Here is a 27,533-nt window from a genome sequence, read left to right as displayed (position 1 = left end):
AATTGACGAAAGTTACCGGAATCTTCTGTAATTTGGGTAATTAGCAGGTCATCTATGGCAATCTGTGGTAACTTTGGTCATTTATACTTGAATAGCATGTATATTATGTATTCATATTACTAATTTTGTATATCTGTGTCCATACTGTCCATGAATTTCTAGTAGATAGACTACATGGTTGAATAGAAAATAGCCCAATTAATAAAAGAAGCGTCTAATAAACAATGGCATTATTTTTTATCAACTCAGCAACTCTCTTCCAACTATTGACTTTTTTTCACAACTGCCATCAGTTTGACGCTACAACATTTACAATAAAGACGTAGTAAAACACTATGTATTGACATAGTCAAATAAATAGGTGTGAAAATCTTTTGTAAACATATGTCATGCGGAAACCCTCATATCAAACACCAATTGCATTCACTAAGTTGATGGTTTATATTCAGGATAATGTTTTGCAGCTTTGTCATAATTTTTTTAATAATAAAAGCATCTTATGTGTTATTTTATATATACCAAAACATATATAAATGGGCTGGTGACCTGGCGGTTGGGAGCTTGGGCTGGTGGCTGATGGATTGCTGGTTCGGGTCCCTGTTTTTGATCTTTTGGGAGTTCTGTCGACGTGCCCTTGAGCAGAGCGTTGACCCTGGTTGCTTCTGTGTGTCGCTCTGGATGTGAGTCTGTTAGATTACTAATGTAATGTAGTTGTTGAGCGGCTTCACTGCAGGTATATTGCATGTTTTAAATATTCTGTAAAAAAATATATAGAGATATATATAAATGCAACAAGGAACAATTTCAACGATTTTACTGAATTACAGTTCATATAAGGAAATCAGCCAATTTAAATAAATGAATTAGGCCCTAATCTATAGATTTAACATTGACTGGGCAGGGGCGCAGCCATGGGTGGGCCTGGGAGGGCATAGGCCCACCCACTGGGAAGCCAGGCCCAGCCAATCAGAAATACTTTTTCCCCACAAAAGGGCTATATTACAGACAGAAATACTCCTCAGTTTCATCAGCTCTCCGGGTGGCTGGTCTCAGACCATCTCACAGAAGAAGAAGCCGGATGTTGAGGTCCTGGGCTGGCATGGTTACACGTGGTCTGCGGTTGTGAGGCTGGTTGGACGTACTGACAAATTCTCTAAAACGACATCGGAGGTGGTTTATAGTAGAGAAAAACAGCTCTGGTGGACTTTCCTGCATTCAGCATGCCAATTGCGTGCTCCGTCAAAACTTGAGACATCTGTGACGTTGTGTTGTGTGACAGAACTGCACATTTTAGAGTGGCTTTTTATTGTCCTCAGCACAAGGTGCACCTGTGTAATGATCGTGCTGTTTAATCAGCTTCTTGATATGCCACACCTGCCAGGTGGATGGATTATCTTGGCAAAGGAGTAACGCTCTCTAAAAGGAATGTAAAGAAGTTTGTGCACAAAATCTGAGAGAAATAAGCTGTTTGTGCATATGGAACATTTCTGGGATCTTTTATATCATCTTATGAAACATGGGACCAGCACTACATGTTGAGTTTATATCTTTGTTCAGTAAATAGTTGACATGTGATAAAGCCACACAGAGGGCCATAGATAATTCCAGACACCTGTGATAATCTGAAGTAGCCAAAAAGATCACTAGATGTCATGTGATTAAAAAAAAAAGTAAACTAGAAAGTTACAAAAATTTTGGTACTTTACTGGTAAACTTTAAAAGTGACCAGTAATATGCCCTCCCTTTGCAACCCTATACAAGATTAACATCACATTAGGCACAAGTAAAGTGATACTAACTCAACAAACATAATTATTGGCCAGTTTTCTGGACACAGCTCAATGGAAAATCAAGTTTACGGGAAACCAGCCCTATGTAACCTAATAATGTGTCTGATTGTTTTGGGGGCAGATGCGTGTTTTCAAGCTGGCCAAATCCTGGCCCACACTCAACATGCTAATCAAGATCATCGGTAATTCAGTGGGCGCACTGGGTAACCTCACCCTGGTCCTGGCCATCATCGTCTTCATCTTCGCCGTGGTGGGCATGCAGCTCTTCGGCAAGAACTACAAAGAGTGTGTCTGCAAGATCTCCTTGGACTGCGAGCTGCCCCGCTGGCACATGCATGACTTCTTTCACGCTTTTCTCATCATCTTCCGGGTGCTGTGCGGAGAGTGGATCGAGACCATGTGGGAGTGCATGGAGGTGGCCGGACAGGGCATGTGTCTCGTCGTCTTCATGATGGTCATGGTCATCGGTAACCTAGTGGTGAGTGATGCATTGAACCATGGGATGTGCGCACTGGAGGGTGGGCATTGAACTATTTTGGTGTTTAGTTAATTCATGGATTTCTCAAAAGGTGTAATATACATACAACGAGAGATCAGGGAGAGTGTTCGTGTGGAGTGCTCCATGCATACAGTGCACATACCCACAGATGCAGCTCTTATGTTGCTGTTAGATAATGAGTAGATTACGCCAGCGCCATTCTTTTGATGGATACCAGGCGGTGCTTCACTGTAAACGAAACTGTTTGTGTTTCCTCCTTTGGTTATTCATAGGACAAAGAGAGGAAATAGCTATGTCAGTTGAGGTAGCGAAAGCCTGACAACAAACGATGTGCCAAAGACAAACAGGGCTTTCTGTCTAAACTCCCAGGAGAATACCATAGACTAACAGGGGCATCGGATAGGATACACACCATTCACTCAATGGAGGGGCTATTATTAGCTCCATGATATTCGCCAGCAGTTCTGACCTTGGGGTGTTTGGGGATCCACTGGGGCAGGTGGCATAGAGAAAATAGCAGAGGGCTTACAGGAATCATGGAGGGGGCAGCCTTAAGTCTACTGATGATGTAACAGGCGTTTGAGGTCAGTCCAATACCACTGTTAGATACTATTGAGAGGTAAAGTTACACGGTTACTGTCGAACTGACCTCTGGAAAACGTTTTAGAAAACTTTTGACAATATTAACCAGAAAATAATTTAGTCAATAATAATTTCACTAGCCTGGTTCAAGAGCATAAGGGGACAATAATAACAAATACTATGTGCTAAAATCCAGTTGTTCTAACTATCCATCCAGGTGTTGAACCTCTTCTTGGCCTTGCTGCTGAGCTCGTTCAGCGGTGACAACCTGGCGGCTCCAGAGGAGGACGGGGAGATGAACAACCTGCAGATCGCCACCAGCAGGATCACCAGGGGCATCGACTGGGCCAAGGCCTACGTCATCGAGCAGGTCTGGATCATCATCGGGAAGCAGCCTAAGGAGGATGGAGACGGGGCTGACGGTAATGGGGGTAGTAACGGGGATGTGGACGGCCTCCCAAAGGATAGCTTGGCTTTGAAAAATGTAAACTCCAGTGACAACCCAAAAGCTGATTTAGAGCTTAAAATGCTGGACGTTTGGATAGACGACGTTAACCCAAGTGGATTTCTTACAAATTACAATTTGACCCTGGATGTGCCTATTGCCAAAATGGAGTCGGATGATGACGAGGATGACTGCTCTGAAGAGGAAGAAGGAGAAGGCGCAAATGGAAACGCTAAAGAGGATACTGAGGTAAGACCTTTGCATTACGGATGAGTTAAACATGACACAGGCATCTGTTCCCACTGGGCACACACTGGTTGAATCGACATTGTTTCAGTTCAATGAAATGACGTTGATCCAACGTGGAATAGATGTTGAATTGATGTCTGTGCCCAGTGGGTTATATTTTGAGCGTTCATTACAAGCAATATAGAGAGTTATCAAGACTAAGGCTTCATACTGACAAGAGAAATAACCAATGTACAAGCACATGCACATCATATATTGTTATCTATTGCCAATTATATTAGTACTAGTATTATTCTATTCAGTATCAGTATTGTTGTAATACTGATAAGATAAAGAGCATTTTCCTTTTGGTACATTTTATGAGGTCTTTGGTTTATTATAGTCATGGCCAAATCACTTAAGCAAACTACAGTATTTTTGTTCTGCGGTGAAAATCAAAAGAATTCTGTCTGCTGCTGACATGCAGGGTAGACTACCCACATAAAAAATCCTACAGTTTACTATATAATACTACAGTACTTACTATAGAAGTATGTAGTAATATGTATTATACTGTTGAATACTGTACTACACACTGTAGTATCCCTCAATCATGTGTAGTACTTACTATAGAATGTTGTAGCACTGTATACTGTAGAATACTATAGTAAATACTACAATATTATCCACCAAAAAATACTATAGTAAATAGTGATGCACTGACATTACATTTTTGGCTGATACCGAAATCCAATATTTTCCTTGCCAAAAAAAAACGATTACCGATAACCGATATTTAAAAAATGTGCGGCCTTTTAAGCATTCTAGTACAGTGAAATAGTTAACACACACACATGGACTCAGCGGTATAAGGCTCTGCATCTCAGTGCAAGAGGCGTCACTACAGTCCCTGGTTTGAATCCAGGCTATTTCACATTCGGCTGTGATTGGGAGTCCTATAATGCATTTACATTACATTTAAGTCATTTAGCAGACGCTCTTATCCAGAGCGACTTACAAATTGGTGCATTCACCTTATGATATCCAGTGGAACAACCACTTTACAATAGTGCATCTAACTCTTTTAAGGGGGGGGGTTAGAAGGATTACTTTATCCTATCCTAGTATTCCCTTAAAGAGGTGGGGTTTCAGGTGTCTCCGGAAGGTGGTGATTGACTCCGCTGACGCTGGCGTCGTGAGGGAGTTTGTTCCACCAATTGGGGTGCCAGAGCAGCGAACAGTTTTGACTGGGCTGAAGCGGGAACTGTACTTCCTCAGAGGTAGGGAGGCGAGCAGGCCAGAGGTGGATGAACGCAGTGCCCTTGTTTGGGTGTAGGGCCTGATCAGAGCCTGAAGGTACGGAGGTGCCGTTCCCCTCACAGCTCCGTAGGCAAGCACCATGGTCTTGTAGCGGATGCGGAGCTTCAACTGGAAGCCAGTGGAGAGAGCGGAGGAGCGGGGTGACGTGAGAGAACTTGGGAAAGTTGAACACCAGACGGGCTGCGGCGTTCTGGATGAGTTGTAGGGGTTTAATGGCACAGGCAGGGAGCCCAGCCAACAGCGAGTTGCAGTAATCCAGACGGGAGATGACAAGTGCCTGGATTAGGACCTGCGCCGCTTCCTGTGTGAGGCAGGGTCGTACTCTGCGGATGTTGTAGAGCATGAACCTACAGGAACGGGCCACCGCCTTGATGTTAGTTGAGAACGACAGGGTGTTGTCCAGGATCACGCCAAAGGTTCTTAGCGCTCTGGGAGGAGGACACAATGGAGTTTGTCAACCGTGATGGCGAGATCATGGAACGGGCAGTCCTTCCCCGGGAGGAAGAGCAGCTCCGTCTTGCCGAGGTTCAGCTTGAGGTGGTGATCCGTCATCCACACTGATATGTCTGCCAGACATGCAGAGATGCGATTCGCCACCTGGTCATCAGAAGGGGGAAAGGAGAAGATTAGTTGTGTGTCGTCTGCATAGCAATGATAGGAGAGACCATGTGAGGTTATGACAGAGCCAAGTGACTTGGTGTATAGCGAGAATAGGAGAGGGCCTAGAACAGAGCCCTGGGGGACACCAGTGGTGAGAGCACGTGGTGAGGAGACAGATTCTCGCCAGCGCCACCTGGTAGGAGCGACCTGTCAGGTAGGACGCAATCCAAGCGTGGGCCGCGCCGGAGATGGCCCAACTCGGAGAGGGTGGAGAGGAGGATCTGATGGTTCACAGTATCGAAAGGCAGCCGATAGGTCTAGAAGGATGAGAGCAGAGAGAGAGAGTTAGCTTTAGGCAGTGCGGAGCGCCTCCGTGATACAGAGAAGAGCAGTCTCAGTTGAATGACTAGTCTTGAAACCTGACTGATTTGGATCAAGAAGGTCTTCTGAGAGAGATAGCGGAGAGCTGGCCAAGGACGGCACGTTCAGAGTTTTGGAGAGAAAAGAAAGAAGGGATCTGGTCTGTAGTTGTTGACATCGGAGGGATCGAGTGTAGGTTTTTTCAGAAGGGGTGCGAACTCTCGCTCTCTTGAAGACGGAAGGGACGTAGCCAGCGGTCAGGGATGAGTTGATGAGCGAGGTGAGGTAAGGGAGAAGGTCTCCGGAAATGGTCTGGAGAAGAGAGGAGGGATAGGGTCAAGCGGGCCAGGTTGTTGGGCGGCCGGCCGTCAACAAGACGAGATTTCATCTGGAGAGAGAGGGGAGAAAGGGGGTCAGAGCACAGGGTAGGGCAGTGTGAGCAGAACCAGCGGTGTCGTTTGACTTAGCAAACGAGGATCGATGTCGTCGACTTCTTTTCAAAATGGTTGACGAAGTTCATCTGCAGAGAGGGAGGAGGGGGGGGGGGGAGGGGGGAGGGGGAGGAGGATTCAGGAGGGAGGAGAAAGGTGGCAAAGAGCTTCCTAGGGTTAGAGGCAGATGCTTGGAATTTAGAGTGGTAGAAAGTGGCTTTAGCAGCAGAGACAGAAGAGAAAATGTAGAGAGAGGAGTGAAAGGATGCCAGGTCCGCAGGGAGGCGAGTTTTCCTCCATTTCCGCTCGGCTGCCCGGAGCCCTGTTCTGTGAGCTCGCAATGAGTCGTCGAGCCACGGAGCGGAGGGGAGGACCGAGCCGGCCTGGAGGATAGGGGACATAGAAAGTCAAGGATGCAGAAAGGGAGGAGAGGAGGGTTGAGGAGGCAGAATCAGGAGATAGGTTGAGAAGGTTTGAGCAGAGGAAGAGATGATAGGATGGAAGAGGAGAGGGTAGCGGGGGAGAGAGACGAAGGTTGGGACGGCGCGATACCATCCGAGTAGGGGCAGTGTGGGAAGTGTTGGATGAGAGCGAGAGGGAAAAGGATACAAGGTAGTGGTCGGAGACTTGGAGGGGAGTTGCAATGAGGTTAGTGGAAGAACAGCATCTAGTAAAGATGAGGTCGAGCGTATTGCCTGCCTTGTGAGTAGGGGGGAAGGTGAGAGGGTGAGGTCAAAAGAGGAGAGGAGTGGAAAGAAGGAGGCAGAGAGGAATGAGTCAAAGGTAGACGTGGGGAGGTTAAAGTCGCCCAGAACTGTGAAGGTGAGCCGTCCTCAGGAAAGGAGCTTATCAAGGCATCAAGCTCATTGATGAACTCTCCGAGGGAACCTGGAGGGCGATAAATGATAAGGATGTTAAGCTTGAAAGGGCTGGTAACTGTGACAGCATGGAATTCAAAGGAGGCGATAGACAGATGGGTAAGGGGAGAAAGAGAGAATGACCACTTGGGAGAGATGAGGATCCCGGTGCCACCACCCCGCTGACCAGAAGCTCTCGGGGTGTGCGAGAACACGTGGGCGGACGAAGAGAGAGCAGTAGGAGTAGCAGTGTTATCTGTGGTGATCCATGTTTCCGTCAGTGCCAAGAAGTCGAGGACTGGAGGGAGGCATAGGCTGAGATGAACTCTGCCTTGTTGGCCGCAGATCGGCAGTTCCAGAGGCTACCGGAGACCTGGAACTCCACGTGGGTCGTGCGCGCTGGGACCACCAGATTAGGGTGGCCGCGGCCACGCGGTGTGGAGCGTTTGTATGGTCTGTGCAGAGAGGAGAGAACAGGGATAGACAGACACATAGTTGACAGGCTACAGAAGAGACTACGCTAATGCAAAGGAGATTGGAATGACAAGTGGACTACGCGTCTCGAATGTTCAGAAAGTTAAGCTTACGTAGCAAGAATCTTATTGACTAAAAATGATTAAGATGATACAGTACTGCTGAAGTAGGCTAGCTGGCAGTGGCTGCGTTGTTGACTTTGTAGGCTAGCTGGCAGTGGCTGCGTTGTTGACACTACACTAATCAAGTCGTTCCGTTGAGTGTAATAGTTTCTACAGTGCTGCTATTCGGGGGCTAGCTGGCTAGCTAGCAGTGTTGATTACGTTACGTTGCGTTAAAAGAACGACAGTAGCTGGCTAGCTAACCTAGAAAATCGCTCTAGACTACACAATTATCTTTGATACAAAGACGGCTATGTAGCTAGCTGTGTAGCTAGCTACGATCAAACAAATCAAACCGTTGTACTGTAATGAAATGGGGCATTTACGTATGTCCCCATTACCAGTAAAACATAAAACCAATTTCTTTCACTTACTTGCTGTGCTGTTTTGTTGTTCATTTGTTCAGTCGTTTCATTCTCAACCAGGATTTCTATGGAACGCCGTTTGGGTTTTTGCGTGTCAAAAAAGATACACGTCAAATAACAGTATTTCACTTGTCAAATAACACGGCATCTGTTTCAATATCTAGGTGTCATAATCTAAAATAACCCTAATTTATAAGACAGTTCTTATTTGATTAATGGTGGTCGGACCCATCTATATGAAGCTAGCCATAATAAGGATTAACCACAATAGTGGACTTGCGATTAGCCTTCAAAATAAAAGTATGGCATAATTCTACTATTTGTATTCATTTGCATCACTGTCAATGACATTCTTTTATTTTGAAGGCAAACCGCAAATTCCACTACTTTGCCTAATCATTATTGCGGCTAGCTTCACAACACATAACCCGGTCTGGTCGAGCCTCACTAGACAGATGAAGCTAGCTGGCTGCTTATAATGTTAGCTTCAGGCAACAGGGTTAAGTAGCTGGCTAGTAGCTGGCTATTTAAGTAGCTGGCTATTTATTTTCATGAACTGAAGTTCAATTTCAATAGGCGAACAACAAGTGGCAACCTAGCTAATACTTACTCACAAAGATTCCTAAATCATTGCTGAGAATAATCAAAATGACTGCAGTTTCTACTGGTCATTGTTTTCAGGCTGGTTGTATTGGTGCTAGCTAGGTAATTACCAAGCTAAAGCTAGCTACCCCAGAAGTTGCGGTCGAACAAATGATGCTTTATTACCAACGCGGTATTGTAAACACATCGTTCGTGGCCGGTGTTTGCTTGTTTGCAGACTTTTTTGTACAGCTTTGACAGTGCTAAATGTATGTTTTTGGGACACGCCAAGACCCAAACGTCATTCCATAGTATGTATGTCGTGAAGCTAATAGCAGTGACTCTATTATTGTGAAACGGTAGGGTAAGGGTTGGTAGGGTAACATTTGAAAAATAGCGCACTTGATACTGAGTCCCGCTGCTCGACCAGTCGGCGAAAGCCAACATCACCCACGACAGAGAACGGTTGACTGTCAAGGGAAATGAATTCCATTATCTTAGCTTTAATGGATTTCGCCTTTGAGTTGTCTCGCTGAAACGTTCTTACTCTTTCAAATAACTGGTCGACTTGTTGACTGCTCGATCCGCACAGCAGACATTGTGTGGGCTAGGTTAGGAATGCTGTGTTGCACGTGTAGCGCCAAATTTTATGTGGCGTTATTACGTCATGTATCTACGTTATATAGGAATGCATGGTAGCTTTGACATAGGTTTTTAACATCGCCATTAAACTAGACAACGGCCGATACCGATGTTGGCATTTTTAGTTAATATCGGCCGATTCCGATATGTTCACCGATATACCGTGCATCCCTAATAGTAAATACTCCAGTAATGTCTGCAAAAACAGTACAGTCCGCAAAAACATGACTATTGTAAATACTACAGTATTTAATTTGCAATTACCCTGGCCATTCCCCTCCCCCATATCCCAATTTGTGACAAGTGAGAAACCTACATGCCAAGTATAGAACTATCCGTTCAGACCCCAGTCCTACCGACCTTCCTACAGGTTATGGAAAATTTGCTCTTTTAGTATTTCTCCAGTAGGTTTCCTCAAGGAGAAAGCCTTCACTTCTATGTTAAAGATAAAAGTAAAACACAACAGTAAATACTACAGTATACTACAGTCACAAAAAACACTACGGTAAATACTACAGTATACTACAACCCGCAAAAACACTACATTAATTACTATACTATATACTACAGTTTTCTTTAACTACATTAATTAAACTATAGTTAACCGTATACACCACAGTATTCACTGTATTGTTTCAGCAGACTTTGATCCACAAAAACACTACAGTGAATACTGCTGTAAAGACTGCAAAACAATTTACTGGGATCAGCACCATCAGACCCAGATAGAAGCTCATAAAGATCACTGCCACAGAACATCTATCTATCTCTGATCGTCTGGTTGCAAAGTGAGGAGAGACCATGTGACTGTAAGACGGAGCGTGGGAAAGAAGACCAGCGCAGCATGTTAAGCAAACCTGACACACACAGCTACCTGCATACTCACACACACTCCTAAAGGAAACACTTCACACCACTCATACTCTTACTGTGTCGGGGTACAAAATCAAAATCAATGAAAGCTAAATGTATTTATGCTCTATATACAGTACCAGTCAAAGGTTTGGACACAGCTACTCATTCCAGGGTTTTCTTTATTTTTACTTTTTTTATACATTGTAGAATAGCAGAATAACACATATTGTAGTAACCAAAAAGGTGTTGAACAAATCAAAATATATTTGAGATTCTTCATAGTAGCTTTGATGACAGCTTTGCACACATTTGGCATTCTCTCAACCAGGCATTCTCTCAATTAACAGGTGTGCCTTGTTAAAAGTTAATTTGTAGAATTTCTTTCCTTCTTAATGCGTTTAAACCAATCAGTTGTGTTGTGACAAGATAGCAGTGGTATACAGAAGTTAGCCCTATTTGGTAAAATACCAAGTCCATATTATGGCAAGAACAAATCAAATCAAATGTTATTGGTCACATACACATTGTTAATGCGAGTGAAGCTTAATGCTTGTGATTCTGGTTCCGACAGTGCAGTTCTATCTAACAAGTATTCTAACAATTCCCCAAGAACTACCTAATACACACACATCTAAAAGTGGTGAATGAGAATATGTACATATAAATATATGGATGAGCGATAGCCGAGTGGCATAGGCAAGGTGCAATAGATGGTATAAAATATGGTATATACATATGATATGAGTAATATAAGATATGTAAACATTATTAAAGTGGCATTATTTAAAGTGGTGTTGTTTAAAGTGACTAGTGATCCATTTGTTAACGTGGCCAGTGATTGGTTCTCCATGTAGGCAGCAGCTGCTCTGAGTTAGTGATTGCTGTTTAGCAGTCTGATGGCCTTGAGATAGAAGCTGTTCTTCAGTCTCTTGGTCCCAGCTTTGATGCACCTGTACTGACCTCACCTTCTGGATGGAAGCGGTGTGAACAGGCAGGGGCTCGGGTGGTTGTTGTCTTTGATGATCTTTTTTTGCCTTCCTCTGACATTGGGTGCTGTAGGTGTCGTTTGCCCCGGTGATGCGTTGTGCAGACCGCACCACCCTCTGGAGAGCCTTGTGGTTGAGGGCAGAGCAGTTGCCGTACCAGGCTGTGATACAGCCCGACAGGATGCTCTCGATTGTGGATCTGTAAAAGTTAGTCAGGGTTTTAGGTGACAAGCCAAATTTCTTCAGCCTCCTGAAATTGAAGAGGCGCTGTTGCGCCTTCTTCACCACACTGTCTGTGTGGGTGGACCATTTCAGTTTGTCGTTGATGTTAACGCCGAGAAACTTAGAACTTTCCACTTTCTCCACTGCTGACCCTTCGATGTAGATAGGGGTGTGCTCTCTCTGCTATTTCCTGAAGTCCACGATCATTCTCCTTTGTTTTGTTGACGTTGAGTGAAAGGTTGTTTTGAGGACACAACACTCCGAGTGCCCTCACCTCCTCCCTGTAGGCTGTCTTGTTATTGGTAATCAAGCCCACTACTGTTGTGTCGTCTGCAAACTTGATGATTGAGTTGGAGGCGTGCATGGCCACGCAGTCGTGGGTGAACAGGGAGTACAGGGTGGGGCTGAGCACGCACCCTTGTGGGGCCCCAGTGTTGAGGGTCAGCGAGGTGGAAATGTTGTTTCCTACCTGGGGGCGGCCCGTCAGGAAGTCCAGGAACTAATTGCACAGGGTGGGGTTGAGACCCAGGGCCTCTAGCTTGATAATGAGCTTGGAGGGTATTATGGTGTTGAATGCTGAGCTATAGTCAATGAACAGCATTCTTACATAGGTATTCCTCTTGTCAAGATAGGATAGGGCAGTGTGCAGTGTGATGGCGATTACATAGTCTGTGGACCTGTTTGGGCTGTATGCAAACTGAAGTGGGTCGGGGGTGGCAAGGAGGGTGGAGGTGATATGATGTAAGGTGGAGGTGATATGATTTAAGCAAAGAGAAATGACAGTCCATCATTACTTTAAGACATGAGGGTCAGCCACTAAGGAACATTTCAAGAACTTTGAAAGTTTCTTGAAGTGCAGTCGCAAAAACCATCAAGCGCTATGATGAAACTGGCTCTCATGAAGACCGCCACAGGAATTGAAGACCAAGAGTTACCTCTGTTGCAGAGGATAAGTTCATTAGAGTTAACTGCATCTCAGATTGCAGACCAAATAAATGCTTCACAGAGTTCAAGTAACAGACACATCTCAACATCAACTGTTCAAGGAGGGGACTGTGTGAATCAGGCCTTCACGGTCAAATTGCTGCAAAGAAACCACTACTGAAGGACCACAATAAATAGAAGAGACTTGCTGGGGCAAAGAAACACGAGCAGTGGAAATTTATCCTTTGGTCTGGAGTCCAAATTTGAGATTTTGGTTCTAACCGCTGTGTGAGATGCAGAGTAGGTGAACGGATGATCTCCGCATGTGTGGTTCCCACCGTCCAGCATGGAGGAGGAGGTGTGATGGTGTGGGGGTGCTTTGCTGGTGACATTGTCTGTGATTTATTTAGAATTCAAGGCACACTTAACCAGCATGGCTACCACAGCATTGTGCAGTGATACGCCATACCATCTGGTTTGCGCTTAGTGGGACTACCATTTGTTTTTCAACAGGACAATGACCCAAATCCACCTCCAGGCTGTGTAAGAGCTATTTGACCAAGGAGAGTGATGGAGTGCTGCATCAGATGACCTGGCCTCCTCAATCACCCGACTGCATCCAATTGAGATGGTTTGGGATGAGTTGGACCACAGAGTGAAGGAAAAGCAGCCAACAAGTGCTCAGCATATGTGGGATCTCTTCAAGACTGTTGGAAAAGCATTCCTCATGAAGTTGGTTGAGAGAATGCCAAGAGTGTTCAAAGCTGTCATCAAGGCAAAGGGCGGCTAATTTAAAAAATCTCAAATGTAAAATGTGTTATTTCATAGTTTTGATTTCTTCACTATAATTCTACAATGTAGAAAATAGTAAAAATAAAGAAAAACCCTTGAATGAGTAGGTGTGTCAAACTTTTGACTGGTACTGTATATAATTATACGAAGCTATATATACTGTATATACGTATGAGGTATATATATATATATATATATATATATATATATATATATATATATATATATATATATATAGTGGTATATACCTCATATATTTGTTTTAGTGTCTTGTAAATACAGGGCATGCCTTTGTCAGTTCCTCAGCAGGCCAAGTCATACAACATTTGTTTCATTCAGGAGCTGAAGCCTGAACGATTGAGTAATGCATACCTTTGGCGTGCCTCTAAAATGGATCAAATGACATGTTTCACATGACAGCTCCGCTTACGGCTAAACCCATGGCATTTCAACTCTGACCTCTGCTTTAGCTACCCCAGCTGAGACCCATTTCTCGGAATATGGTGTAAATAAATTATAAAAGGGTAAACAATTAGTTTGATCACATAAACAAAACATGCAATAAGACAGACACTACATCTTGTCAAATTATCAGACAGTGCATATTGACGCACGGTATAAATAAACAAAGCCAGTCTTTTTTCATATTAACTCGCAGTTAACATATAACATTATTGAATTACAGTTTATGTCCTTCAGTGCAGGGGTTGAATAACTCTTTGGAGCTGACATGTTTACAAACTTTGAAGAGACTGTAGGGCAACAGTTGCTATGTCCTACTTCTTTCCCACAGTGTGTTTACTCATTAGTCTAACGTGACAAGCGGCACTGTATGTGAAAGAGAGATACCATATGAATCTGTGACTGGGAAAAGAGTTATAGACACATAGGTAACTTAAATCAGTACTCGTCTTACTAAACCACATCATTTTGTGCTGTGTCCCAGCAGACGCATCTAGATCTTTATACAATCTGCTCAAAACAGTGAGTAAATAAAGGTCATAGTAAGTTGATGATATAGAATTACATGTGTCTCAATCCAACCCAGTGGGCATGATTAACCTCTGATTTCAAGATACGATAGTATCTTAGTTCACATTTGCGATAGTTCACATTTGATGTTTTTAATGTCTTTTTGTTGCTGTAAGATTAGCTACAAATGGGATATCCCATATTATCTCATACAGATGTCTCTCCCATTACAGTTAAAGAAACCTATTGCACCGGACAACGCCTCTTCAATATGCAGCACAGTGGACAATCCCCCTGAAGTGGAGGAAGAGGAGGAAGAAGAGGCAGACCCCACCAGCCCTGAGAACTGCTGGACCGAGAGTAAGAGGATCTCCCACTTACAGGCTTGATGCTACCATGGGAGTCAATATACACTGAACAAAAATATAAATGCAACATGTACAGCGTTGTTCCCATGTTTCATGAGCTGAAATAAAAGATCCCAGAAAAGTTCCATATGCACAAAAAAACGTATTTCTCTAAAATGTTGTGCACAAATGTTGATAATCCATCCACCTGACAGGTGTGGCATATAAAGAAGCTGATTAAACAGCATGATCATTACACAGGTGCACCTTGTGCTGGGGACAATACAAGGACACTCTAAAGTGTGCAGTTTTGCCACAGATGTCTCAAGTTTTGAGGGAGCGTGCAATTGGCATACTGGCTGCAGGACTGTCCACCAGAGCAGTTACCAGAGAATTGAATGTTAATTTCTCTACCATAAACTGCCTCCAATGTCGTTTTAGAGAAATTGTCCAACAGGCTTCACAACCGCAGACCACATGTATGGCATCGTGTGGGCGAGCGGTTTGCTGATGTCAACGTTGTGACAGAGTGCCCCATGGTGGTGGTGGGGTTATGGTATGGGCAGGCATAAACTATGGACAACGAGCACAATTGCATATTATCAATGGCAATTTAATGCACAGAGATACCCGTGATGAGATCCTGAGGCCCATTGCCGTGCCGTTAATCTTTTATGAACTGTAACTCAGTAAAATCGTAGAAATTGTTGCATGTTGTGTTTCTATTTTTGTTCAGTAATACTGTAGTTAACCTACATCAGCCTCCAATGATTCACTTCGTTGTTCAGGAGGAGAGAGGGAGAGAGAGCAGGGCTCGGTTACTTGGTGTAGACTTGTTTGAGTCATGTTGCATTTCCCTGGTTGATATGACAATGGCTATACTGCCTATTTAAGTGGAGGTTCCTTGTATGGTTCAAATGGTAGAATACACTTTAAGTGAATATGAATTCATTAGCACTCATCTCCATTCATTCATTCTTTTTTCTTCCCCTGCATTGATTGTAACTCTGAAATCCCCGAAAGATTAACGGCACGGCAATGGGCCTCAGGATCTCATCCCGGGTATCTCTGTGCATTAAATTCCCATCGATAATATGCAATTGTGGATAGTACTGGTAGATGGGGTGCGAGGTTTGTTTTGCCTAATCTTACTAATATGTTCTCCTTCCTCAAATCTCTGCTAGAATGCATTGGGCGATGCCCTTGCCTTGATTTTGACATCACCACGGGCAAAGGGAAGACTTGGTGGAACTTCAGGAAGACATGCTTCCTCATTGTGGAGCACAACTACTTCGAGACCTTCATCATCTTCATGATCCTGATGAGTAGTGGAGCTTTGGTGAGATAGAGTGATGCCTTCTTTCAGTGCAACGCGAATAACCAACATACGGTGTTTTGAAACAGCTGTCCATAATCTTTTGCTCGATTCGTCACAGGCTTTTGAAGACATATACATTGAACAGCGCAGGACCATAAAAATCATCCTGGAATATGCTGATCAAGTCTTCACCTACGTGTTCATTATTGAGATGCTCCTGAAGTGGGTGGCTTACGGATTCCAGGCCTACTTCACAAACGCATGGTGCTGGCTGGACTTCCTCATTGTGGATGTAAGTCAAAGTAGTAACCCCAGCCCATCTGTGTAGTGCATCCTCGTCATAATAAGCTATATTTTATTTGATCAACATGTATAAGTCATATTTAATCAATATAAATGAGCAATATTTCAGTTCATTTGAGAAAGCTAATCTTCACATGTTATTGTCACATCCCAAATCTCCAAGGTGTCTTTGATTAGCTTAACGGCTAACATCCTGGGCTATGCTGAACTTGGACCAATCAAATCTCTTCGAACTTTAAGGGCTTTGCGGCCCCTCCGCGCCCTGTCCAGATTTGAGGGAATGAGGGTGAGTGAGTAGTCTTTCAAAAGTCGAGAAAACCGAAACAAGAGAGCTGGTGTATTTGATGAGTCCCAAACATGTAAATCTGTGGCCCTAGAAATGAAAAGCATTTGCTGATACATTTTCAAGAATTGATCAACAATCCAAAGAGTATTTCACTCCAATGAGTCTCAGCAGTTCAACATGAATCCATTTTTACATACTGTACAAGCTCTTCTTTTACTAGGGATTTGATTTGTAGGTTTTCTCAAATTGGTAGGTTTTCTAAAAAATGAACCCTAACGCTTTCCACAGGTGGTGGTGAACGCTCTGGTGGGGGCCATTCCTTCCATCTTCAACGTGCTTCTAGTGTGCCTCATCTTCTGGCTCATCTTCAGCATCATGGGAGTCAACCTGTTTGCTGGGAAGTACTACTACTGCTTCAACACCACGTCTGAGGAGAGGTTCTCTGCTGACGTTGTGAACAACAAGACCGAATGCTTCCAGCTAATGGAGGGTAATGACGACGTGCGCTGGATGAACGCAAAGGTCAACTATGACAACGTGGGCATGGGCTACCTCTCCCTCCTGCAAATAGTGAGTTTCGAAACAGGTTGCTTACTAATGATATAGCCTGCTACCGTTCTATAGTTGAAGTTGTTTAAAGTGGTAATACGGGTGTTGGCCTGTGTTACATGTACATAGCCTACTGTTTCTCAGTGGTGGAAAAGGTACCCAATTGTCATACTTGAGTAAAAGTATAGATGCCTTAATAGAAAGTTACTCAAGTAAAAGCTGATGTCACCCAGTAAAAGACTACTTGAGTAAAAGTCTAAAAGTATTTGGTTCTAAATATACTTAAGTATCAAAAGTAAAAGTATAAATCATTTCAAATTCCTTATATTAAGCAAAGAGGCACCATTTTCTTGTTTTTAAAATGTATGGATAGCCAGGGGCACACTCTAACACTCAGACATTATTTATAAAAGATGCATTTGTGTTTAGTGAGTCTGCCTGATCAGAGGCGGTAGGGATGACCAGGGATGTTCTCTTGATAAGTGCGCGAATTGAACCTTTGTCCTGTCCTGCTAAGTATTAAAAATGTAACGAGTACTTTTGGGTGTCATGGAAAGTGTATGGAGTAAAAAGTACATACTTTTCTTTAGGAATGTAGTGAAGTAGAAGTAAAAGTTGCCAAAAATATAAATAGTAACGTAAAGTACAGATACCCCAAAAAATTACTTAAGTAGTACTTTCAAGTATTTTTACTAAAGTACTTTACACCACTGCTGTTTCTTACAGTATACATTTTTTCTCTCATGTCCAGGCAACGTTTAAAGGATGGATGGATATAATGTATGGCGCTGTGGATTCACGTTCTGTAAGACACTTCCTTCTTAATACTGTAGTAATAATAATTATACACTTTGAAATGAGTATGACAACCAACTGATTTCTTATGATTTTATCCTCTCTGTTCCAACAAGGTGGAAGACCAGCCCATATATGAGGATAATGTTTACATGTACATCTACTTTGTCATATTCATCATCTTTGGGTCCTTCTTCACCCTGAATCTCTTCATCGGTGTCATTATCGACAACTTCAACCAACAGAAAAAGAAGATAAGTAGCCGTCCTACAGCCTAATATCACTAAAAACCAAACACAGCATGAAATACATTTCTAAAACACATTATCACAACAATACGATACACATATAAATTACTAATATTTTAGGTCACTGACATGCACGTGAAAGTAACTGTATGTCTCTATACTTTGGAGGGAAAGACATTTTCATGACAGAGGAACAGAAGAAATACTACAATGCCATGAAAAAGCTTGGTTCCAAGAAGCCACAGAAACCCATTCCCAGACCCCAGGTAAGCACCTGCTAGGGTTACCGGCTAATTGCCTTAAGAAGAAAATAATGTATATTCCATAGCATCTACTGTACTACTGTACGTGACCCACCCCTTACACATCATTTCATTGACAGTATTCTTAGTTCAAATACAAGTGTATCATCACCAATGTTTAAGAGGAAAACATTCAGCCAAATACAGTACCACTCAATGAGAAGGTATTGCCCAGACTTTATCACTATCTGCTCTTGTCCGCTTCTGTTCCTCCCCCATGGCAATATCTTTCCTTCCAAAGTATAGAGACATACTGTTATTTTCATGTGCATGTCATTGACCTAACATACCTCTAATTCAGTCGGTTTTATCCTCTCCTTCTCTTGGTCTCTGTTGATTGGCCGGTTGAAGAACAAATTCGCAGGCCTTATTTTCGACCTGATCACCCAACAATTCTTCGACATCTTCATCATGGTGCTGATCTGCCTCAACATGGTAACGATGATGGTGGAGACGGACGGCCAGAGCAGGGAGAAGGAGGATATACTCTTCCTCATCAACCTGGTGTTTATCATCGTCTTCACCACAGAGTGTATCCTCAAGTTGATCGGACTGCGGCAATATTTCTTTTCCGTCGGCTGGAATATTTTTGATTTTGTCGTAGTCATTCTCTCCATCGTTGGTAAATATGAAGAAATGATTGTATTCATTAGTCATGTAGCTACAGAATTCTTTATTTTTTTCTGAAATGAAACATGATTGAAGAACATAGTAATTACAATGAAAACTAAAATGTTGTTCTTTTCTTTCCATTCCAGGTTTACTGCTGGCGGACCTCATAGAGAAGTATTTTGTCTCACCTACCCTTTTCCGTGTCATAAGACTGGCCAGGATTGGTCGAGTTCTGAGACTCATCCGAGGAGCTAAAGGCATCCGGACACTGTTGTTTGCCCTGATGATGTCACTTCCTGCTCTCTTCAACATTGGGCTCCTGCTCTTCCTCATCATGTTTATCTTCTCCATTTTCGGAATGTCCAACTTTGCGTATGTCAAGAAGGAGGCCGGAATAGACGATATGTTCAATTTTGAAACTTTTGGCAACAGTATAATTTGTCTGTTCATGATCACAACCTCAGCCGGTTGGGATGGTCTCCTCTCACCCATTCTGAATAGTAGACCTCCGGACTGTGACCCGGACGTGGAAAATCCCGGCACAGATGTAAGAGGCAACTGCGGCAGCCCTGGTTTGGGAATTTGTTTTTTCTGCAGCTACATCATCATGTGTTTCCTTGTTGTGGTCAACATGTACATTGCCATTATTCTCGAGAACTTCAATGTGGCCACAGAGGAGAGTGGCGACCCGCTGTGTGAGGAAGACTTCGAGATGTTCTACGAGACCTGGGAGAAGTTCGACCCTGACGCGTCACAATTCATCACCTATGACATTTTGTCGGAGTTCTGTGACACGCTTAAAGACCCGCTCAGGATCCCCAAACCCAACGCAATCAAGCTGATCACCATGGACCTTCCCATTGTCCCTGGGGATAAGATCCACTGTCTGGACATTCTGCTGGCGCTGACCACAGAGGTGCTGGGAGAGTCAGCGGAGATGGATGCCATGAAAGAAAGCATGGAGGAGAAGTTCATGGCCAACAACCCCTCTAAAGTGTCATACGAGCCAATCACCACCACCCTGAGGCGAAAGCAGGAGGAGGTAGCAGCTGTTGTTATTCAGAGAGCCTATCGTAAGCATCTGCTGAGACGTTCGATGAAACTCGCTTCCTACAAGTACCGCGAGAAGAAAGCGTTAACCAAGGAGGACGAAGCGCCGCCAGAGACGGAGGGAATGATTGCCATCAGGATGAACAAACTGTATGGAAGCCAACAATCCCTCGGAGTGGATGACACCGTTGTAGATATGGATTCTCATGAAAAACGGGAGAGCAACGAACTGACAGAGACACAACCTCCTGTGGAGACCGCTGAAGAGCCGCCGCCTGTGGAGCTTCAGAACGAGATCCTCTTGCACTCTGCCCCCTTTGTCATCCCTGTCTCAATCCGTAACTCACAGCTGAAAGAGTCCGATGTTTGAATAACTAGTGCAACCAATGGATAAACACCGCATCATCACGGTCTTCTGTCTTTGACGATGAGACTGCTTGTTCGTCTCCAAAGTCCAACTTTGGTATGTTTGGCTTGGGTCAGAGACAAGGTTGTCGCTAACTAAGACTGAGGGACACATTGAGCCCAGCCCACTGAATCAAAGAGATGATGATATAACGAATATAGCAGTCAATTTAATTGATGTTGATGATGATAACCTGGAATGTATTGACTGAGAAATCCTAGCTATTGTTGGCAAGACAATCACCAAAGCCTGAGCTGAAAGTTTTGGGCCCATTTATGGATGTAAGCCCAGTTGTGGTAACAGACCCCTTGTAATATATAGTTCAGAATTAAATAACCTAAGAGATAGGTAGCAATGTGTAAGATAATAATAAGTCAATAAAACTCCATCTCACAAAAATATACCTTTCAGTCCCCTGAAAGTAATTTAATAAATATGTTCCTTTTCGTATTTTTATGCCTTTTTTTATTCAAGATGTATTCTTCAAATCAAATCTGCACTTGCAGTATTAAATTGCAACAAAAAAGGCCAACAATATTCTCAGCTGTATCTTCAAAGTTTAAATATGACTCCAAAAACAAGATTCTCAAAAAGTATGATAGTTTTTTCATTTGGAATTATGACTTTCGGTACATCTGTCATTTTAATCTAAACTTTTATTACTGCCCTAGCATTTTCCAAATACCGGTACAAGAAGGTCAAATAAAAATGTCAAATATATTTTTCAGTGAATACAATTGTATTTTGAAAAGTTATTATTTGTTTGGTTTGACGTATTTGGCCAACACTTTTGTGTGTTCATTTTAAGGTATTAAAGCAAATACTCACACTGGGATGTACAGTATATACAAAGTATTTTATAATTTTTTTACCCAAAATATATTTAATAATAAATATGACCTGTGCCTTTAACATATGAAATGAGAAAAAACTTTAATGAAGGAACAGGTTTAGAAAAAAGATGGAGAAATTATTAGCATTTGCAATAATCAACTAATTCTGCTGAATAACACTTAATTTGTCAAAATTTTTATAAGGTCATTTTTCTTTTATTGGCGAATTTCTTAATTTTCTGTATATTTCCTTTGATTTTATTTTTAAGGAAATTGACTTTATTTTTTTCTCATTGTAGTAACACAAGTACTACTAACAGTGTTCGGTTTTTAATCTGCACTTATTTATGGTATTAAGCAGTATGATGATAGAAATTCATAATTACATATCTTCACAATAGGAGCACATGCTGAAAATGTACTGGTCCGTTTATTGGAACATGGGGCTTGTAAACACCAGAGTTGTTGTTTTTGATTTTCACAAGGGGCACATACTATATGTGTTAACGTTTCAGCTAAAATTACCATACAAGTCTTAACACAGAAATGTCTTAATCATGGGAATGCAGTAGGATAGCACCTTGAAACATAAGTTGTACTGGAGAATGAAGCCTTGTTGGGAATGCAGTTTATTCATTCAAAAGTGGAATGTTAACTACTTTTTAATGATACTTTAATATCAATCTCACCTAAATGTGTGTACAGGATCTTACACAATCTCTGTTAGAAGAGGCACATTTGACTATTGATACTAATACACTCCGATTAGCACAATCAAGCACACTGCGATTTCTTTGGAAGCTTGTATGAGAAACGCATGGATTAGCTACACATGCATGGAACCAGCTTGAGTTACTACTACAATTCCTAATTTCACCGTCAAATGTGTGTCCGTTTGCGTTTCGAAAACAATGTGTGAAGGACAATTCAGATAACATATATACATGTTCTATTTATTTCAGTGAATCAATAATTCTAACCAATTTGTACTTCATTACAAGGGGTCTTGAGTTTGAATTAAGGACAAATACTAAGTTAGCAACTGCTTACTTTTGTACACGCTCTTCCATGTTTGTTAAGCCAAGTGTGCCTATACGTAAGTGCTACCGACAACAGCAGTTCCTCCAAAGGGAGAGGGGTTTGCCTCTAAATCATGTTCTATGCACAGTGTGAACATTCAAGCGGAGGACCTTGGAATTGTGAAATGTAAATGATATAGATATCATGCACCATTGTTTACAAAACGAATACTGTGTGAAAGAAGTAGAGAAGGATGTCATATTGTATTTTTCTTTCTGAGGCTGAACGCGTGCTCTCAGCGTGGCCTGTACATATTGTATGTTCAATGCTCAATTGTGGAGGTTTTTGTAGATTGTATTATCGATATAAAGAGCATTTCATTCATGTAATGGTGAACTATAAACGCAAATACACAGCGGTACATATTCTGCTTTAAAGCTTTACTTTCTAACAATTCTAATACATTTCAAATAAAAAAAGAAAGATGGGTCTGGGTGCTCTGCCAGTTGTATTGTACTTCAAAAAATATTTCGGAGGGATCTTTATGATGTCTTTGTTTACACACATACTGGATATGCCATCTGCTGGAGAGCCTTGCATGTCACAGCTTGTCTGCCAGACATGAGTAGCGTTCAGTTATCTCACCTTTACCAGTCACGACATCTCTGTTCCCAGTTATGATCAGTAGCAATTCCCAGATGTGACGTTTTTCCTCTGGAGTACAAGAATACATGTAATCCCTTAAGCATTTGTGAATTCTGAGATGTAGATTTTGTTCATTTCTCTATTTCCTGTGGGACGGTGCATAACCAGCAGTCTGATATCTATTTAAACCTATAGTGTTAGGACTTAGTTCGCGGCCCATAAATACTCTCTCACCTTATTATCGTGCCTCAAAGACATTGATTAGATAGCTCTCACAGCCATACCATAGCTTTATCTGTCATGTAAAAGACTTACAGGATGCACTAAATGTTGTAAAAATCCCTTATGCATATGATGAATGTATAATTCAACTCAAGAGAAACATAATTTCTATTTAAACAGTGGTAGAACATTTAGTTAGTTTCCTGCCAACACTATCAATGCAGCATTACGTTTCAAAAACAAAACGCTCTGTTCCAAGTGCTGATCTTTGGTTGTGTTCACTTCACATGAAAAACATTAAGCTGTGCCTTCAGGACGTCTCACCCAGCAGGCATATGACTGCAGCAGCAGCAGTACTGTAATCAGAACCCGTTGGGTTTGGAGCAGTTGCCCTCCAATAACCAAGCACAACCCCTCTCCTCTTCCCCAGACACACACACGAGCGCACACACACAAACACACACACACTCTCTCTTTCTCTAACCAGGCCCTTCCTTTAGGAGAGTGGCGGGGGCAATGGGGCTCCGGCTGGAAGTGTCTGCCGGACTATTCCTCTCCGAGTTCCAAGCATACAGCACAAGTCAGGGGTCATCGGTGCGTAACGACCTTAAGACAGCGAGGGTCTGTGTGTTCTACATGTCTCTCTTTAGTTTGCAAGACCAGGAGTGGGACCACGACTATAATGTTACACCCATTCACTCCTCACACTGACTGACCAGTCCCTGTTACACATGCCAAGCTTGGCCCTATGACCGACCAGTCCCTGTTACACATGCCAAGCTTGGCCCTATGACCGACCAGGAGGTCAAGGAGATTAGCTACAGATGTTATCTACATGCTTGTGATGACTGGAGGGAAGGGGCTTGGGTGTGGTGACCATAATGAGCAAAATAGAGGCTCACTCAAATTCTATCACATCACAACTGCCAGCTAATATAACTTACTAGTCTAACAATCTGATAGTGTCATGAATGTGTTTCAAAATACAACAAATGGTGCCATTATCATGTTATCATTTAATTTAAAGATATGTCATGTGTAAGTGCGCTATAAAGGGTTAGAGAAAGCCATTTCAGTGTAACTTTTGTTTGTGTAGTCTATATGTTTTAACTTCACGGTCACTGAGCGGTGAGGCTTTTCCTTAAACTCACTTAGGACAAGGTTTAGTTTCAAGTTTTATTAGTGGTTTGTGCAGAATAAACATGGTATACAATCCAACGAAATGCTTACGGTCAGGTTCCTTCTCGACAATGTAACTTGAATAAGAAATAACAAAAGACAAGAATACGAACATAAAGTAAATGGCTCAGTAGAATACAATAAATATTTTAGCATAAGTATAATACAGGAATGCACAATTTAAAGTACAATATTTACACATGTATGAGAGAAAGAATGGATTGGGGGGGCAAATGTTTAAATTGTGCAGTATTAAATCTGAGTCTGTGCAATAGAGGAGGTTGGTAACAGCAATTGTGATGTGTGTGCGTGTGTGAGTGATTGCATGTGTGCTAAGGGTGTGGAGAGGGAGTACAGATGGTCAGTTCGAGTGTTCAACAGTCTGATGACTTGTGGATAAAACTTTCTCTGAGCCTGTTGGTATCAGACCTCATGCTCTGATACCGTCTCCCCGAGGATAAGGGAGTGAACAGCTTGTGGTTGGGGTGTGTGGGGTCCTTGATGATGCTGCGGGACTTCCTATGGCACTGTTTTAGTACTTTACGTTTTTATAGCGTTACGCTGATGTGTAAGTGTATGCGTGTGTGTGTGTAAGTGTGCATACATGCTTGTGTCTATGTGATTGGGGGGGAATAGCATAGCCAGGGAGTGGCGTGGATTTCGCCCAATGTAGTGAGACTAGTGAAGCACTGGCAGGGCTTGTCCTGTCAATACGTGGAATCTCCTCCAAACCAGAGTCCCAGCAGCTTCCTGGGAGTCGCAACATGAGAGGAGACAGGTGTTTTGATGTAAGACTGAGGGGGGAGGAAGGGGGGCAGACCAGGGGGAGGAAGGTTAGGGTGTGGAGAGGGAAAGAGAAAGGGATCAAGCGTTCTAATGTGAGTAATAGTCGGGAGGGAGAGAGGGTGGGGGTGGGGGGGGTGTTAGTGAGGAGGGGTGAGAGGGTACAAGGGTATGCCCCCTCTGGAACCAGCTGGTGCCCAGTCCTAGATCTCCGATGGCAATTAGGGTCAGAAGTCAACCAGCTAGTGCATGGTACCCACTGTAGGTACCATTCCGCCGCTCTGATGAGACGTAAAAATGGCAGCCATAAAACATGACACCATTTATAACCCAACCACATGTCTACTACAAATTAGGGGCAAATATAAAAAAAATATATAGAAAATATAAAATACTTACAGTACAGTAGCAATCGACTTTGTGGAGTGAAGCTATGATACACCTTACACTCACTCTTAGAAGTAAAAGTGCCTGGAAGAAACTTTTGAGTTGCTTTCCAGTTGAAAAAGGTTCCAGGAGTTTCCTAAATGACCTTAAAAGAACCCATCTCTAATGGCTCAAACTGGAACCTTTTAGTGATGCGAGGGGTAAAAAAAAAAACATTTTTAATAATTTATTGTAGAACTGGCATCTTATCAGATTGGAGGCGAGCTTTCAGATAATTATTTTTCGTCACCCGCGTAAATGTCATTCCTGTTCGTCATATTAAGTTTGTACACTGCAAATGTAAATGTCCCTTGAATATTTATGCATATTACATATTCTAATATAATATTATTAATATTAACATTGATGATTACATACAGTAATAAAGTGGTAACTATTCCAACTTTGGGATTTGCATAGGCTCTTGAGGAACTCAGTGAAGCTACAAAACTGTCAGTGTTCAACCTTAACATGTGATGACAATACAACAGAACAGATGAACAGGAATGACATTTACTCTAACGGGTGCCCCCCCCCCCCAAAAAAGCCACACCATTACTAAGCCACTCCCCCACTCCAGGGTTCCTCCAGAAACCCATTGCTACATTGAACCGTTAAAGGTTCCTCCCAAGAACCCCTCAACTAAACAAAGGCGCAAATATGAACCATTTACTAACAATGGTTCCTTTAGGAACTCCAGGGTTTCTCGAGTCATCACTTATTCTAGTTTAGGGGACAGATGTTACAAATGTAGCAAAAATGTAAGCTACTTCAAAAGGGTCACACAAAATGTTTTAGCTTAAAAGCTCTACGGGGTCGGTGTCCCTATACCGGGACGGTTGAGCTAATGTGCGCTAATGTGATTAGCATGACGTTGTAAGTATCACCAAACTTTCCAGGACATAGACATGTCTTATATTGGCAAAAAGCTCAAATTCTTGTTAATCTAACTGCACTGTCCAATTTACAGTAGCTATTACAGTGAAAAAAGACCATGCTATTGTTTGAGGAGAGTGCACAACAACAACAAACTTTTAACATTGGCAACTGGTTTGATACATTCACCTCTGAGGTAAATAATGTACTTACATTCAGTAATTTGTCATCCTGAGGGTCCCAGAGATAAAATGTAGCGTAGTTTTGTTTGATAAAATCCATTTTTATATTCAAATGTAGGAACTGGGATCTACAGTTTGAACCCCTGCTGTCTCTGGCTCCACACCCACCCTGCCCGGCCATCTAGATGTGTGAAAGTTAGTGTATTGTAACGTCCTGACCAGAGTTCTTATGTGTTTTGCTTGTTTAGTGTTGGTCAGGATGTGAGCTGGGTGGGAATTCTATGTTGTGTGTCTAGTTTGTCTGTTTCTGTGTCCAGCCTAATATGGTTCTCAATCAGAGGCAGCTGTCAATCGTTGTCCCTGATTGAGAATCATATATAGGAGGCTTGTTTTGTGTTGGGATTTTGTGGGTGATTGTTTCCTGTCTTCTGTCTTTGTGTTCTGCACCAGATAGGACTGTTGTCGGTTTTCACATTTATTGTTTTGTTTGTAGTGTTCACATATTCTTTATTAAATTATGTTGAACACTAGCCGCGCTGCGTTTTGGTCCTCTCCTTCATCCCAGGAAGAAAACCGTGACATGTATAAGCTAATGATCCATCATGTATGACATTCCTGGGAGTGTGTAAACTTACATTTTGTATTACCATATAATTTTTGTTTGTTCTCTATATTTACTTGAAAATGTATAAATTGACCAATTCGGCACATTTGGGCAGACCTGATACAAAATGTTGTCCAGTATTGCAACGCTTCACTGGATAAATCTGAAACTTTGCACACACACTGCTACCATCTAGTAGCCAGAAACTAAATTGCGCCTAAACTGCAATATATTATGCCCTTTCTTTTGCATTTCAAAGATGATGAAAAAAATAAGTGAAAACACATGTTTTTTTGTTTGTATTATCTTTTACCAGATCTAATGTGTTATGTTCTCCTACATTAATTTCACATTTCCACAAACGTCAAAGTGTTTCCTTTCAAATGGTATCAAGCATATGCCTAACCTTGCTTCAGGTCCTGAGCTACAGGCAGTTAGATTTGGGTATGTCATTTTAGGC

General features: G+C 42.4%; 1 protein-coding gene and 1 non-coding gene across 2 annotated transcripts in view; both read left to right on the top strand.

Moving 5' to 3' along the window:
- Positions 1–24,093, top strand: part of LOC112070196 (sodium channel protein type 4 subunit alpha B-like) — a 34,998-nt gene extending 10,905 nt beyond the window's left edge. The window contains exons 12-23 of the mRNA XM_024137613.2: positions 1,912–2,268; positions 3,089–3,565; positions 14,321–14,447; positions 15,619–15,773; positions 15,871–16,044; positions 16,219–16,341; positions 16,630–16,911; positions 17,642–17,695; positions 17,802–17,939; positions 18,095–18,199; positions 18,587–18,857; positions 18,994–24,093. Coding sequence (XP_023993381.2) covers positions 1,912–2,268; positions 3,089–3,565; positions 14,321–14,447; positions 15,619–15,773; positions 15,871–16,044; positions 16,219–16,341; positions 16,630–16,911; positions 17,642–17,695; positions 17,802–17,939; positions 18,095–18,199; positions 18,587–18,857; positions 18,994–20,267 — 3,537 coding nt within the window. The 3' untranslated portion in view covers positions 20,268–24,093. The remainder of the gene's footprint in view (positions 1–1,911; positions 2,269–3,088; positions 3,566–14,320; positions 14,448–15,618; positions 15,774–15,870; positions 16,045–16,218; positions 16,342–16,629; positions 16,912–17,641; positions 17,696–17,801; positions 17,940–18,094; positions 18,200–18,586; positions 18,858–18,993) is intronic.
- Positions 9,713–9,767, top strand: LOC112070203 (U7 small nuclear RNA). The gene has a single exon (XR_002893856.1). It is a non-coding gene; the product is annotated as a U7 small nuclear RNA (small nuclear RNA).
- Positions 24,094–27,533: the final 3,440 nt, after the last annotated feature.

The sequence above is a fragment of the Salvelinus sp. IW2-2015 genome, unplaced genomic scaffold (genome assembly GCF_002910315.2).
Source record: "Salvelinus sp. IW2-2015 unplaced genomic scaffold, ASM291031v2 Un_scaffold1253, whole genome shotgun sequence".
NCBI lineage: Eukaryota > Metazoa > Chordata > Actinopteri > Salmoniformes > Salmonidae > Salvelinus > Salvelinus sp. IW2-2015.
This window is presented reverse-complemented; position numbering and strand designations above follow the sequence as displayed.